General features: G+C 46.2%; 1 protein-coding gene across 1 annotated transcript; it reads right to left on the bottom strand.

Annotated features, from left to right (window-relative positions):
• Positions 1-13954: 13954 nt before the first annotated feature.
• Positions 13955-14960, bottom strand: F5891DRAFT_1187329 (kinase-like domain-containing protein; the record flags this gene model as incomplete). The annotated part of the gene is made up of 5 exons (XM_041366821.1): positions 13955-14003; positions 14054-14234; positions 14290-14509; positions 14556-14821; positions 14870-14960. 5 exons carry the CDS (start codon positions 14958-14960, stop codon positions 13955-13957), a joined length of 807 nt encoding a protein of 268 aa, XP_041227052.1.
• Between the last annotated feature and the right edge of the window lie 266 nt (positions 14961-15226).

The following is a 15226-nucleotide window of genomic DNA, read 5'->3' on the forward strand; positions in this document are numbered from 1 at the left end:
GGTTGAAGGTCAGCGAGCAGGGCCTTCGACAGAATAACAGACTGTTCATAAGTAAGGTTCCATTTTGGCGCCTGAACACCGCCTCCCATTTGCTGGCGGGTAGTTCCAATCAAGATCCGTAATTTAAGTAAAAATTCATCCCCAAGACTCAACCAATCAAGCGCAGCATCAGTGTTCGCTCCAATGCTAATAAGCACTGGACCAAACTTCGCATGACAGGATTCCTGAGCCGAAAAAGCGGACCTGCATTTTTGTCTCCAGGGACAAATACATCTGCAAGGCGGCATTGACAGATCCGCTGTGAATGCGGTGTTACAGGTTTCTTTGCCATACTGGTAGCCAATTCTACTCCCTGGCGAATTGCTGTGGATGGGATGTCAGTCAATGCAATGTTCAACTGGGCTTGAGCTTGGAAGCCATCAGCGAACACTTGTGGTAATTGCGTGGAACACTGGATGCGGGCTCCAGTGGCAACCATGGGCACAGGGAGGAACTGTGGACCACAAGTATTGATGTGTGCTGCAGGAACTTCAGGACTATGTTAGAAGTGTGATTAGTTTATACACAAATTAATTTTTTTTTTTTGATTCCAATTTTTGTCCATTGAGGGTAGACCCTATGTAGGACAGTACTGTTTAATCTACTGGACACCCGTGTCCTTTACTAATTGAAAACGCGAATGCCCTGGTGTGAGGCATACCCCCACCAGTCGCCGTTCCTGCCGGCCATTTTAGACGCGCTTTTCATTTGGTAGATGTGATATATCTGGTGTGGTGTTTTAGTCTACTTGCGGTGATGGTACTCGTGTCTTGTCTGTTTTCACGGAGGGTTACAGGTATCTATTGGAGAGGGTGTGGGATGGGTTAGTCTTTGGTGATGGGCAGTAGGCCGACTTGTTCATCCTTTTCTCCAGAGGGCAAGATTCCAGTGTAGTCAAGAGGTTTTTGTGTTTGATTATGTGGTGGTTAAGGTGATGATGATTAGATGTGGTAGGGTATGGTTGATTATGTTGTTTCGTAGGTTTAGGAGTTTTGGTTTCGTCTTGCAATAATGATATTGATAATTATGAGATGATGCTACACGTGCACGTCAGTTCTTTCGTTTTTTGGATATTGGTACCTCACCGAATGTTGTTTTAAGTCTGCGTGTGGTGTTTACGAATTTGACTAGGTGCGGTATTGCTTCTGGTTCTGTCAGGAGGTACGGGATGGGATGCGTCTCTTCCCAGGGCAGTGTGAAGGAGATGGCGTTCTCTTTGATATCTTGGGCATTTGATCAGGTAATGGTGGACCAACTCTTCAATGTTTGGGCAGTAAGGGCAATGGGGATGTTCCGTTTTGTTGATGCGGTGGAGGTGGCGATTGAGCGGTAGGTGTTGCGATCTGAAATTCATGAGTAATCCTGTTAATTTCTTTGGGAAAGCTGCGGTTAGTTTGACGAAGGAGCGGTTGATTGCATTAGGGTCTATTCGCTGAAGACGGTTATATCTGGGGGATTTTGCCCATAGCCTCTTCCATCTTTGGTGCGTTTCTTGTTTATGGGCTTGTTTCAACGCGGAGATACTGAGTGGGAGGGTGCCGTGTTGTAGATATTGGGGAAGGTCTTCTCGTGCACTGTTGTTCGTTCTACTTGTTGCTGCTGATTTTGCTTCTTTGTCTGCTGTTTCATTGCCGTGTATCCCTTCGTGTCCCGGTGACCATCTTAAAGTTACATCGAAATTTTGGTGTTGTTTCGCTAGTCTTCTCATTGTTCTGTTGAAGTGATCTGCGATATAAGATCCTGGACGAGCTTGTGTATTCTCACCTGCTTGTAGCGCTGCTTGATTGTCTATCGAGATTGATAGTGGGAAGGTGAGGTTTTCCTCCGTTTTCAACAAGTGGGCCGCTAATGTTAGTCCTACCTCTTCCACTTCGAATACCGTATGTTCTTTGTCCTTTCCCAGGTGGAAACGCAGGGTTTTCGGTCTTCTTCCTGCTCTGAATAGTACCGCTGCGGCTCCTATATTGTTCTTGTACCCTGATCCGTCGCAATATATCTGGATGTTGTCCGTGAGGTTGTTGTGTTCGTTTATTGCGGTTTCTCTGTCTGTCGTTCGTGTTTTGTATATACATCTTGATGTGGGTGGTCGTCTTGCTGGGTTTAGCGTCTCGATATCTGCTGGTGTTATTGCATACATTTTGGTTAGTTTATGAAAGGAGGAGCGGTGGGATGATACTTGAAGCTTGGCTGCTTGGCGGACCGGGTTATAGAGAGGATGAGATGTTGGGAGTGCTGAGATGTGGACTATTGCTCTGTGACAGAAATTCTGTAGAAGTAGGGTTATTGGGAGGATGTTAGCATGAACTTCTAATAGGTCAGTTGCGGTACTTCTCATTGCTCCGGTGATTGCCAGTAGCGCTATGCATTGTACGGTATTGAGGTGTTTTGCTGTTCCTAGAGATCCTCTTTGGGGTGTATCTGAGCCGTCCTTGAATGCGGGTGTGAACCATAAATCCGCTGCATATAGCATTTTCGGGATTGCTACCGCTTGATATAGTTGGCGCATTAGTCTCATTGGGATTCCTTTGGTCATGGTTGAGAGTCTTCGGATTTGCATTACATGTGCGGTTCCTTTTGCTACTGCATAGTCTACTTGCGCTTTCCACCGGAGTTCTTGGTCCAGAATAACTCCCAGGAATTTGTGGGGGGGATGGGCGTATGATGTTTCCTTGAATGTTCATATTTGGGCGTTCCTTATTTCTGTTGAGCGAAAAGTCCATTAGTGCGAATTTACTTGTTTCAAAACGGGAATTGTGGTCTCTAGACCATTTGAAGCCTCCTCCTGCTCTTTCTAGCATGTCTTGTAATATACTATGTGCGGTTTTGAAGTCCTTCGCTATTGCGATAAAGGCTGTGTCATCTACAAATGCGAGTGTTAGTTCTTTGAGCGATTCTCTACCTTTCCTAGTTTTCGCGACTTCGACGAGGTTGGAGTTGTATATGATATATAATATCATCAAGAGCGGATCACCTTGGCCTATACCGTTGTTGATTGGGATCCATTCTGACATGAAGCCGTCGAAACGAAGTTGTGTTTGTCTACCTGTTGGTGGCCGTTCCGTGAAACTTACTAGTTCCCTTGGTAGTTTTCTTTTCTGCATGTTGTGTAGTAGCCTGCTTGTAATGGCATTTGGAAAGGCACCTTCTATGTTGAGGAAGAGTGCCGAGGCTACTTTTTTGGTGCGCCATGCGTTCCGGATGGTTTCTTCAAGTAGGTGTAACGAGTCGGTTGTCGAATGTCCAGGTCTTCCTCCGAAGTGGGTGTTGGGCAGTAGTTGATGTTGTTCGAGGAGGTAGGTCATTTGCTCGGCTACAACAGCAGTCAGTAGTTTACAAGTGGTGTTCAATAGGGCTATGGGCCTATAGGCTTTGGGCGTGGTGTAATTGGGCTTTCCGGGTTTTCATAATATGACTGTCATGAATCTTTTCCATGGTTCGTAGTAGGTTTGATGCGAAAATACCCCATTGAATAGGAAGGTGAAGTATGGCGTGAGGAGCTCGCTGCATTTCTTGAACACTATGTTGCATATGCCGTCCGGTCCCGGTGCTTTGTAGCCGCTGAGATTTGTGATGGCTTTCTGAATCTGATCTTGGTTGAAGGGGATATGGGCTGTGATGGGATCTGGATAAATGAAGTCAGTTGGGATGTGATCGTCTAGCGGAGGGTTAGGAAATAATGCTTGGGCTATCATTTGGCTCTTCTCGGCGTTGGTGCTTGCTGATGCTTTTGAGCTGTCAGGGTTGAGTTTGGTTAGCGTAGGTATCCTTGTTTTTCCCCCATCCGTTGGGGTTGATGTTACGTAACGGTTGGCCATCCAAATGTTGTTTCCTTCCATGTCTTCGAGCCATTCTTGCCAGTGTTGTTTTTTCGTTTCTTGAATTAGATTGGTGTATTCGTTCTTGGTTCATTTGAGCTCTTCATGGATTTCGTGTTGTGGGAGGCCTCTCATTTGGTAGGCTTGATGGTGCATTTTCATTACTTTCTTGCGAAGTTTGGAAAGTTCGTGGGCCCACCAGCGCTTCGAGTGTGGACAGGGTTTGGATCTGGGGACGTGTTTTTCTATGGTTTCTGTGATGCTGCGAGTGAGGAATCCTGCCATGAATTGAAACTCATCATTAGTTGCAAGTGGAGCCGGGGGATGCAGAGAGAGGAGATTGCTTAGCGTTTTATTGAATTCGTCCCATTCGATGTCTTTCCAATTCCTGGGTTCTTCTGGGGTTGTTGGGACGCTCGTGTCGAGGATAAGTTGTATTGGAATGTGGTCCGTTTTCGGTCCTCTTGCTTCTGGGGCGGTTTTGCATGATATAATGGTGTCCAGGATTCGTTCTGTTCCGAAGACATTATCTGGGCACGTCCAGTTTCCTGTGCTTAGGGATTGAAGGGTGGGGGTTCCTTGCGGGAGGAGCTGTATCATTCCATAGTCAGCTATTGTGTCTATTAGCGGTTGGGAGGTATTATAATTAAATAAGTGGCGGTTGCGTATATCTTCCCATAAAGGGTGGTGGCGGTTAAAATCTCCCATCCAAATCATCTGGTCATTGTCAGTTGGTCTTATCGTTGCTGAGTTTTCTTCTAGGAAGGTGTTGAGGGCTGTTATCGTGTCTTGATTCTCGCACGCATTGTAGATGTTGAATATCACGTATTTGCCGATGTTGCTGATTACTTGTAGGGCGACGACATCTGATGAGGGGAATTCTATTTGGGACCAAGAGTTAGTATCTAATTTAGCGTTGATGAGGGTGATGGCTCGGGAGCGCTTCTGGGGGTGAGTATAATGCTGAGTCGGATATAAAACATGCCACTTGTGGTTAGCTCGAGTGTTGCGTAGGAAGTTCAGGTAGGGTTCTTGAATTACTATTATGTCCCAATGGTTAGCTATCGGGCTGTTGAGCAAGGCTTCTTGCACAGCCATAGAGGCGTTGAGATTCTGTTGCCATATTCTAAGTCTTGCTGGGTCGGGGGTTTGATGTCGGTTTTGCACCTGATTAGGCATCGAACCAACTTGAGTTTTGCTGACTGGTCTCGTCTATTTCATCTATAATTAAAGGGTTGAAGCGGTTAGTGGAGTTTGGAGGTTGAGAGTTGGGAATGAGGGAACGGTGTCTGGGAGGGTTCCTGTTCCAGTTTAGTTTGGATTGGGAGAAGTTGCGTGTTTGGGCAGCGGGTTGGGTGCGGGTTGGAGGGGTGGGTGGTTTTTCTCTTGGGGGGTGGGCGATTTGAGTCCAAGGTGTTTCGGTCGGGTAGTATGGCATCCTGTTTTCTGGGTAGTTGTCGTTGAGTATCTCGAGGCGTCTCTTAAATTCTGGACACTTTCTGCTCCAACTGGTGTGGTGGTCGTTATTGCAGTTAACGCAGTGTTCGGTCTTGTTTGCGTTGCAGTCTGAGGTCCTGTGTTGATCACCGCAAGTTCCGCAGGTGTCGTTGTTAGTGTTGCAATTTCGTGCTATATGGCCATAACATTGGCACTTCGCGCATCTAATGGGTTCCTTCTTGTCTTTCTTGATGGTGAAGCTCATTTCGGATACATATGCCTTCTTTGATGATGTGGTTTGCTGTGGGTGCATCGAGGGCTTGAAGGAGGGCGAAGGCCTTTTGCTGGGATTGGGTGTGTCTGGTTATGGGTTTGATCCATTTGATACTGATAAGCGAGTTTTCGGGCAGGCTGTTCTCGGTTTCTATTGCACATAGGAAGTCTTCATTGTTAATCTGTGTGTGGATTGGTAAGTACTCAATGACTGCGGGGAAAGCGCTATTGCGGAAGGAAATTGTTGGTCCGAGTTTGTTTGTTTGTTAGTGCTGTTCTGTTGAATGGTTTCCTTAGCCAGGTAGCCAGCGAGCCGCTCTCCAGTTCGACGAGAAGTCCTCCATTGTGGAAGGAGGTCACTGCTTTTATGTCTCCCGGGGGTGTCGTTTCATCCTTGATGTTACCGAGGGCTTCTTTGAGTGTCTTGACTATTTCTTCGTGGGTGGTATCGGGGGGAAACATGTTGCCAGCCTGGAAGGGGGTCTAGGATTATTTGATGTGCTCTGATGGCCGCTCTTGCTAGTGCTTGGTCGATTGATGGGGCGAGGTTTGATGCTACTGCTGTGCTGTATGATCTGGGTTGTTGTGGTTCAGGGGGGTTGATTTCAGGGCAGATGCGATCTGTTGGGAGATTTCAGTGAGGTGTTCGTTTGTCTTATCTATAGATGGCGAGAGGAGCTTAAGTGAGTTTTTGCATTCTTCGATTGATTCATGGAGCGTATTTGCTGCCTCTTCGATCCTCTCAGCTGCTGTCTCCGTTTCTCCCTCTTTCTCTTCTTTTTCTCTTTCTATCGAGTGGCGGATTCTTTCTGCTTCTTTCAGGGTGTTGTCGAGGTTTTCCGATGTAGTGAAGATTCTTGCTACCTGCGGTGCTATTGCTGCAATGATGTGGTCTACTATTTTGGGGGCAAGGTTGTCAGTAATACTTTCGGCTACTAGTTCTGCGATTTCGTTTGCTTCGTGTTTTTTCAATATGAATGTGACTGCTCTAATGGCTTCTATTGCTGGGAGCGGGATTGCCTTCAGTTGCGTGATATGGAACAGGACTGAAATTATGTGAGTTATTGAGAAAGGTTGATCAGAATGGCACAATAAGTTTTTGTTGAGGTAGTCTTCAGCGTTCTCTATGTTCATCACGGTGCTTGCTATCACTTCGATATCCTCTTGCGTGAGCATTGACTTCTTGGATTGTCGAGTGGGGATGCCTGTGGGTGGCGGTGATATACCTCCTGCCGTTTGTATACCTGGGTTTTGTTGTTTTTCTTTGGAATGGACATATCTATCTGGATTCTATTGAGTTGTTGATGAGTGGTGACGTTGGGTCACCGTTGGGCGGCTTCGTCGCCTTTGGGCGTGCTGTTGGTTGGTGTTTTTCGGGGTCTTAGTCGGAGTGCCACCTGGCGTGAGACCAAGAAGCGATCCTGTCCACAAATTAATTGACTTACAGTGCTTGGGTGGTTTTATGTTTTCGATAGCGCAACGCTTAGAAAAGCATTGGAGATGAGGTATTCGCGAATTCTTCAGCAAAAGTCTGTATTAAAGCAGCAATGTCTCTGCCAATGTGCTGTGGTGTCTCTTGAAGTTCGCGCGGTGTGATGTAGAGGTCAAGAGCAAGCTGATCAGGCAAGACTGTTGGAGTGACTTCAGAGCCCGGGCATCGAATGAGTAGAGTGATTCCGCCGTCAATGCGATCTTGCATGGCTACCTGAACAATATATGAAATTTGAGAACAAAAACATGAAAGCCTAAACTTACTGCATCAAAAAGATTCTTGAGTGCCGCCTCAACTAGTTCAGTGTGAGTGAGACTCCTCTCTTTACTAGTACTATCAGTCCGATTGAAGGCAACATAGGCTGGGTGAAGGCCACCAGGTCTCCTAGTGTGATAGTGGGTGCCATCAAGGTGTGCATCGTGCCTAAGCAAAGCCCTTGCAGCCGCTTGACGCTCATTGTTGCTGAAACCCTCTGCCAATGTTGACGTATGATAGAGAGTAGCTAGGCTAGACATTGTGAAAGGTCCTGGTCCTGGTATTAATCCAAGTGTCCGATCGATTGACGATACACAGTGTGCCATTGGCAGGAGTTGACGGTGGTGGTTTTGCCTTGGGGGGAGTGACAGCCATGATGTTGAAAATGAACTGTAGTTGAAACGTAAAAGTCGAGAGCAACTAGTGAGGCGCTAATAAAGGTCATTTAGTAAACACATAATAGTTGGCAGAGCTGCGCTGTGATAACTTACAAGGTCAATCAGTTTGATATTAAAACACATAGCAGGCGCACAATAGGTAGGAAATGAAAGAGTCTTGAGAACGCTATAATGTAGAACACACTGCAGAGACGGTAAGAATCAAAACTGATGATTTAATTACATGCAATAGGAGTGTTCACCTACCATCGGAAAGGTCATGCCAGTAAACGTGACATTGATGTATCAACAGCAGTCATGTAAGCAGACCCACCTCTATTACTACTACACATTAACGTTCACATAAATCTCAGGCCCTTCAAGCAGGGTGGCTTTCAGTCAGCCACTCTCACTGTTTTAAAGCAGAGGTTCAAGCAGGTAAACATCGATGTGTCGACAGCGGTCATGTAAGTGAGCCCGCCTCTATTACTACTACACATTAATGTTCACATAAATAGCTGCTTTCACTGATTTAAAGCAGAGGTTCAAGCAGGGTGGCTTTCAATCAGCCGCTCTTGCTGTTTTAAAGCATAAGCATCATTAATTACATAGGGCAGAAGTAAGACAGATGTTAATCAACAATGGATTGAAATAGTCAGCCATGTCCTGCGTCAATGAATCACTCTCTTCCCGTTCAATAGCATCGGCATCGGCATCCGAAGCAATGATATCATTCACATCGTCGATAATGTTTTGTTGCACTGCGTTATAAATTAGTCCAAATCACATACGCACATGGAAAGCTTACCAGCATGGGCAGGATGGGCAGATTCTGCATCATTGCTAGATAGCGTAGAGTGAAGGTGGACACCAACACCCCTGATTCCTGAGAATCCCGGGAGTCTCTCAATGCGATCTAGACGAGAAGAATGGACAGCGTTAATGGCCATGCACACACAGCATTGGCGTTGCAGCTCTTTCCCTAGCTGTGGGTTTGAAATGAGAAGGTCCTGTATGATGGCAGACGCATGGAACTCTTCATCATGAATTGCAGTGCACAACCGGCGAACTTCAACATCAAGCCGAGCGATTTCTTCGTGAGCTCAACAAAGCTTGAAATGTTTTGTGGTTGCCTCTCGATGAGCAGGTGTCACCCAGTCACTGCTTCGAATATCAGAGCGAGAATAGCGCAAAAGATTGAATTCGCCTAGGAAACCATAGTCAGCGATGTCCTTCCAAGTGACTTTCTGTCGCGGTGGGTTAAGAGCAGCAGCTTGGACGTTGTAGCGGTTGATCGCATCACGGATAGCTTCTGATCATTGCTGTAGTGCTTTGCCAATTTGTTGACGTAGTTTATAGCCTAAATAAGAACATTAGCTCACCAATTGTGATTTGGGATGAGTACATACCTGTGCCAGAAAATGAAAGCTTCGAAAGCTCAAATAGCCTCATGATGACCAGGTGCTCCAGGTCATCAAGGGCACTGTGATACTTGCTGAGGGACACCTCCTCCTTGAAATGGTTGTACTCCCGGCCGCTGATCTCCCATCGCGCATCAACAGCTAAGTGTGTTTCGATGTGCGCCACTAGCACCTCTGCATGCTGTAATTTAGCATAAGACGAATCCACCCGAATGTGAGCCTGTGCGAGTACGTTGTTCATCTGGTCCAAGCTACCAGCTGCAATTCCAACAAGCAAATTATTAGCAGCTTCGCGTGCTGAGTCCCAATCTGCCCTAATTATTTAGGGTCAGAGCCGCACACAGATGAACTAGTTTAAATTAACACCTTCGTTCAGCAAGTTTGTCGAGTACCTCGATGTACTGTACAGAGAGACGATCTGTTTCAGGCGGCTGTTTCAAACCGTCGAGATAGTCATGTTCTTCCTGGAGGAAACAAGAGAAGTCAGCATCAGTAAGACCAAGTGTAGATTGGATGACGGCTAGTTCGGCTGCGAGAACACTGATCTGTTTGGTTGCTTCTCAATAATGGTTCCACAAAAAATTAGCTGATGACATACGAAATAATAAGTTTCATAATTGACGTGCGTGGAGAAATTACTCACAAAGCACAGCATACTTGTCAGTGTCCCAAAAAGCAAAGTGTTCCTCGATCGCCTGATGCCAGTGGAATGGGCTTGCATGTCGAGTGCTACGAGCTAGCTCATTTGAGGTGGAAAATATATGCTCGCACCCTTCGCCCTCGCTATGTCCAGTGCCCGGAATATACATGGGATGCCACATCAGCTGACATTTGCGATTATGTGCGTGCCCATGGAATGTGCCTACCATCATCCGAAAGTTTAATTCTGCTGCTCATGGCCCCAAGGTGCTATTACTAAGGGTTTTGGAAAATGCGCATCCGATGTCATAAGCGCAAGCTCCATTTTTGCCATATACCATAAGGAGCTTATCGACGAGGGCAAGTGGGTATTTTGCCCTGTCAAATCAAATCAGTGCAGAACAAAATTAATTGAGGGCAAATCAACAAACAATTCCCCACTTTGGATCATGTCACAGGCCAGGAGTATGAAACGATGACGGCAAGCAGCAATAAAAATGCCTGATTCGTTGAAGACTGAAAACATTTTCTTGTGCGTATTGAGCCAGCATTTCTCCAGCGACCAATGCAAGTAAGTGAGCGGTTAGCATCAACAGGTTCATCTTCCCAGTCATCAGGGTTTGAGGGCTTCTGCAAGAAGTCAGCAGGCAATGATGATGTCAATATTGCAACAACTTACTTCTTGAGCTTTAACCTCAGCCTTGAACCAGTCTACAACCAATGGAGCAATCCAGTAGTCGGAGTGTGCCTTGCAAGAATCGGTGTGGGCGGTGGTGCCATATATAGTAGAATCCCAGCGTTTCAAACTATTATTGCTGTCAATTGAGATAAGCCAATCAAATTCCAATGCAAGCTCGTCCTGGAGCTTATAGCAGCACACTGGACAGGAATTGAGTAAGCACCAATCAGGCGTGTCGTGTTTCAGGGCTGCCTTGAGTTGTTTGTCAACAGAATGGATGATTTCAAGGTATATATCATAGGCGGCTGAAAATTGCATGCACAAGTACGGTCGATAAGGAATCTATTCAATGGCCATGAGTTAAATCACTAAAGCAACCATGCACTTACATCGTGAAGAAAACATAACGATTTGCATTGAGCTTGGATGCTGAAACGAGGACATGTTCGATGAATTTGGCGGTAGGCGGCAAGAGTGCGTAATGATATTGCGACCGTGGGATACATTGGAGAGCACCCAATGTAGCCATGATAAATGAGCGTCTCATTAGGGTATTTGTGAGAAGGCAACGATTGAAGTGATGAACGGCTTCACTCTGAAAATAAATTAATATTGATAGAACGGCAGACAAAATCTATCATACACACCTAATAGATCAACAAGCTCAATGTTACTCAGCAAAACACACTGAGTATCATTTGATGATGGCTCCGTGGGTGGCTCATCAAAGGTTGGCACACCGTTCTTGGAAGAGCGAGAGCGATAGTCGAGATAAGCATCCACAAGGAGATCTAGTTGAAGACCCCAGTGGCCCATTTGGTTTTCTGTCCGGTCATGGCATGCCCAGTGATCTATGTAGCAACTATTATTCGGGGTGAGATGAAGCAAGGTCATATAGGCAAAAAAACACGTACCAGCCACTGATCTCAGCTATTTGGCTTGCAAGACCCTCAAAAGCTTCATATTCCCTGCCTGCATGACTGAACTCAAAGCCTTCCTCTCCTGGGGGTGCTGTGTGCGGGAGTGTCTCAACATCCATCCCATAGTCTACTATCATATCCTCCACCATATTGCGATCCTCCATTGACATACCTAACAAGTTGTTAACACTACCTTTGAAAGAAGAAAAACCACTACTGACCTTGAACTTCCGCCTGACGCATAGTATCTGCATCATCCACGTGTTGTAACTGCTTACTAGCCATGAGAATACAAGTTTGGCAATGGCGTCCTCTAAAATTGTGTGATATGACTGATTTTGATAGGCCTGTGAGCCTAAAAGAACCTGCGCTGCGGGACATGGTGTACTGGTGCAGTTCTGACGCAGTGACAAAGGGAGGAGAGGCCAGATACTAGGGCTAGACACAGGGAGGGCGCAGATGCCAAGTTTGGCGCAGTTGAGCGCAGTTGAAGGGAGCAGATTGTGCTGCGCAGTGTTGGCAGCCAGAAAGACGTCTTCCTCGTCTGAAATGAGGGCATGAGCAGCCAGTAGTAGGCCCTAATAGCTCAAGGGAGGCAGCGCTGTATGATGGTGAGGAGCAAGGCACATGGGAAGCTGCCACCGCTAACACAGGTCCTAATTGGGAAGGGCCTGCAGCGGAAACTGCCGGAATGATGTTTAGGCGGGAATGGCGGGAATGGCACTATAGAGGGCGCTGGCTATCCCAATTAGTAAGCCTAATTATGCCTGGTGTACACGTACCTTGCCAACTATATTTAGCTGTGGTAATACAGTAGTACTGGAGGTCACAAATGATTTAGGGCAATATTTATTGCTGGTGTTGGGATTTAACTACAAACAAGCCTAATTATAGTTGGCAAGGTACGTGTACACCAGGCATAATTAGGCTTACTAATTGGGATAGCCAGGTGCGCTGTTGATGTGACAGCGGCAACAGAGAGCGACAGAGGCATATATACAGCGTCTGAATGTAATCAGTGTACTACTATATTCCAATACTACTATTTCTCCGTCATTTGTGCTCCCATTACTGGAATCTTGATGGTAGGCAGCAATTTCAGAATGACACATTTGATAGATGGTCGAGAGAGAGAGTTGCCCAGTGAGCACCTGCTTCAGCAGACAAGGTGAGATGACTGAGATGACTGCAGAGCTGCTGTGTGAATTGATTTCCATTGAGGTGGTAAACGAGTTGCTATGCAGGTGCATGAGTGTGGAGCTCAAATGTCTTGAGAGTGTGCAAGAACAGTGGTAGGCTGGTGTCATCTGAGTTCAAGGGATTCGAGTTGTCATCATTGTCAGATGCATCAAGTTTCTTTCAGAAACAATGACACATTCAGAACGTGTAATGTGAAAATATAGTCACTTTCAATGTCAGAGTCGAGTGCACGATAAACACAAAGTGAGAGATGGGATAATTCAGCAGGATTTGATGGAGGGCACAGATCCATGCCAATTTTTTCCCTTCTGGTAAAGGTCAAGCACCTCACCGATGGACATACGCTTCTCATTGCGAATAATAACAAATGAGTCACGACGCAGGGGATGCATGAGAAGTTAGGCGTTTGAGAGGGCATATTTGAGTCGGCACAATTCGGAAAAGGTTCACCATGTATCCTATAAACCTGCCCTGAAGGCCATAGAAAATGCAATGAAAAATTGGTCATGGCAAGGGGCAACCGTTCTACCCCTTGCCATGACGAAGCTGCCCCTTGAACTTGGGTATGTGTAGCGCAAGTGTAGCGGACTTCGAATCGGCATTGTTGGCAACCTGTGACACAGTGTGACGAATGCGCGAACACTAGGTGAGATTGACTAGAGGTGCTCGCTCATGCTGTAGCAACACAACAGATCAATTTTTTAGTATAAAAAAATCTGGGCCATGTTATTGAGATGGTATTATATCTACTAATGACTATCCGATATTTATTTTATGTTGTGGATCGAGAGCAATACGCGAGACCGTAAATAAGCGCGAACACTCGGGTACATCTAGTATAAAGTCAGTGACGCGATCTAAGATGTTGGGCTGGTCCGAGCATTAGCTTGGGGTGAGACGCAAGCAGGTGGAGCCGCTGGGAGGGCGGGAAACCTGCTTACGAATTCGATCGCGCGCTGACTCTCTATTTTGACAATGAACTATAAATTTGCGAAAATACGTAAGGGAGGGGTGGGTGGGTGCAACGAAACGTTGATATAATGAGTGAGGGGTATGTGAGGTAGCCCGAATGTGATGTCGGTGGTAGGTCGAAAAAACGAATGAAGGAAAAACGGCAGCAACGCTCGGCTGGAATGTGGTGCCGGGAAACTCCGGTGAGCTACGTTTCCCGGCACCTTACAAGAATGCGTTGGTGTCAGCTATTGAGTTGCTGTAGCCGATCGTGAGTGATTCGCCAGGGTAGGGAATGATAATGAAATCGATATCATCAGGATGGGATTTAACATGTTAGCTGGTTAAAATATGAATGTTTATAGGGGGGAAGTGTGGATACAATAGGGGAGGAAATTGTGATTGACAATGTGGAACTCGATGAATATTCATTTGTCGCAACAAACCAAGGCAAATCTAGCCCAGGATATCCTCCAGGTAAGAATAGTCCGGATCCTCTTCATAACTGTCAACCAGAGTCAGCCGCGAATAGAGTCAAACAAAAGCTGTAAATACCCTAGGTCCTCAGCATGTTCTAGAAACAATCCGAGTGGAGCAGGGGTGATCTCCGACCACCGAAGTTCTCGTTTCATTGCCTCGCACTCTGCTGGGGAGAGTCCACACCACGGGAGCGATCCTTTAGCTAAGTGAATCAGCGTATACGTCAAGGATATTATGTCGTCTCGGCGACTATAACCTGATCAAATATGTTTGCTGGTCTGCAAGGTATCGTGATATACAGGTAAACTCACGTGTATGGCAGTGGACGTGGATGCTCATATACGGCAACGTGCCTTCGGCGCACTCTCCAGATTCCGGTTTATGTTTTCCGGTCTCGTCGTGGTAGCGCTTAGCATGACCAAAATCCACCAAGTGAGGTTGCAACTCCCCATTAATCGGGAGTACGATGTTTCCAGGCTTGATATCGCGGTGAATGACACCTCGGTCATGGATTTGATGAAGAATTTTTACCTATTCCAGTCAGCTAAACGATTGTCAAGACGATACACACACTTACAAGAGCTTTTCCCAACACATATACCTCACTGATAGGAAGAGAACCCCCACAGGATTTCATATATTTGAGAAGGTTCTGGCCAAGACGATCCAAGACGATCATCCCATGGTCTCGAATAGTGTACAGACAATGAAATCGCGGGATACTGGAGACACCTTTAAGGGCTTTGTACGCTGCAACCTCGTTGTAAGAGCGCAATACACCGCACTCGACTTTAATTACCACATCTTCCTTTGTGTGAATCTTCCGTGCAAAAATGACACAACCTGAAATGGAGGTAAATAGATATAGTACATATAATGAGACGAAGGTACCAAAAGAGCCCTTGTCGCAGAGAGTTTCAGTCCAAAACTGGCCGTTAAAAGGTTTTGCAGATCCGAAGAGGGCGGTTAAGTGAGAACACATTGTAGGGCACGAAAACTTGAGACCAAGGAGTAGTCAAATTTCTATATACACGGAGTTCAAAGTTCAAACAGTCAAGCTCAAAAAGTCCGACAGAAAGTTCGGGGATCACGTGCGGCCGAATTGAACCCAGCCAAGCAACAAGCAGGGGTACCGCGTGAGACTGTGTGAGATTGCAGTCCAAAATTCGAAGATTCGAAGATGATGAAACCAGGTTTGCCCAGATCGCCATCTAGCTACGCTGACATTCCCTTCCTTTCAGCCAGAAA

The sequence above is a fragment of the Suillus fuscotomentosus genome (genome assembly GCF_016647785.1).
Source record: "Suillus fuscotomentosus strain FC203 chromosome Unknown F5891scaffold_21, whole genome shotgun sequence".
In the NCBI taxonomy this organism is placed as follows: domain Eukaryota; kingdom Fungi; phylum Basidiomycota; class Agaricomycetes; order Boletales; family Suillaceae; genus Suillus; species Suillus fuscotomentosus.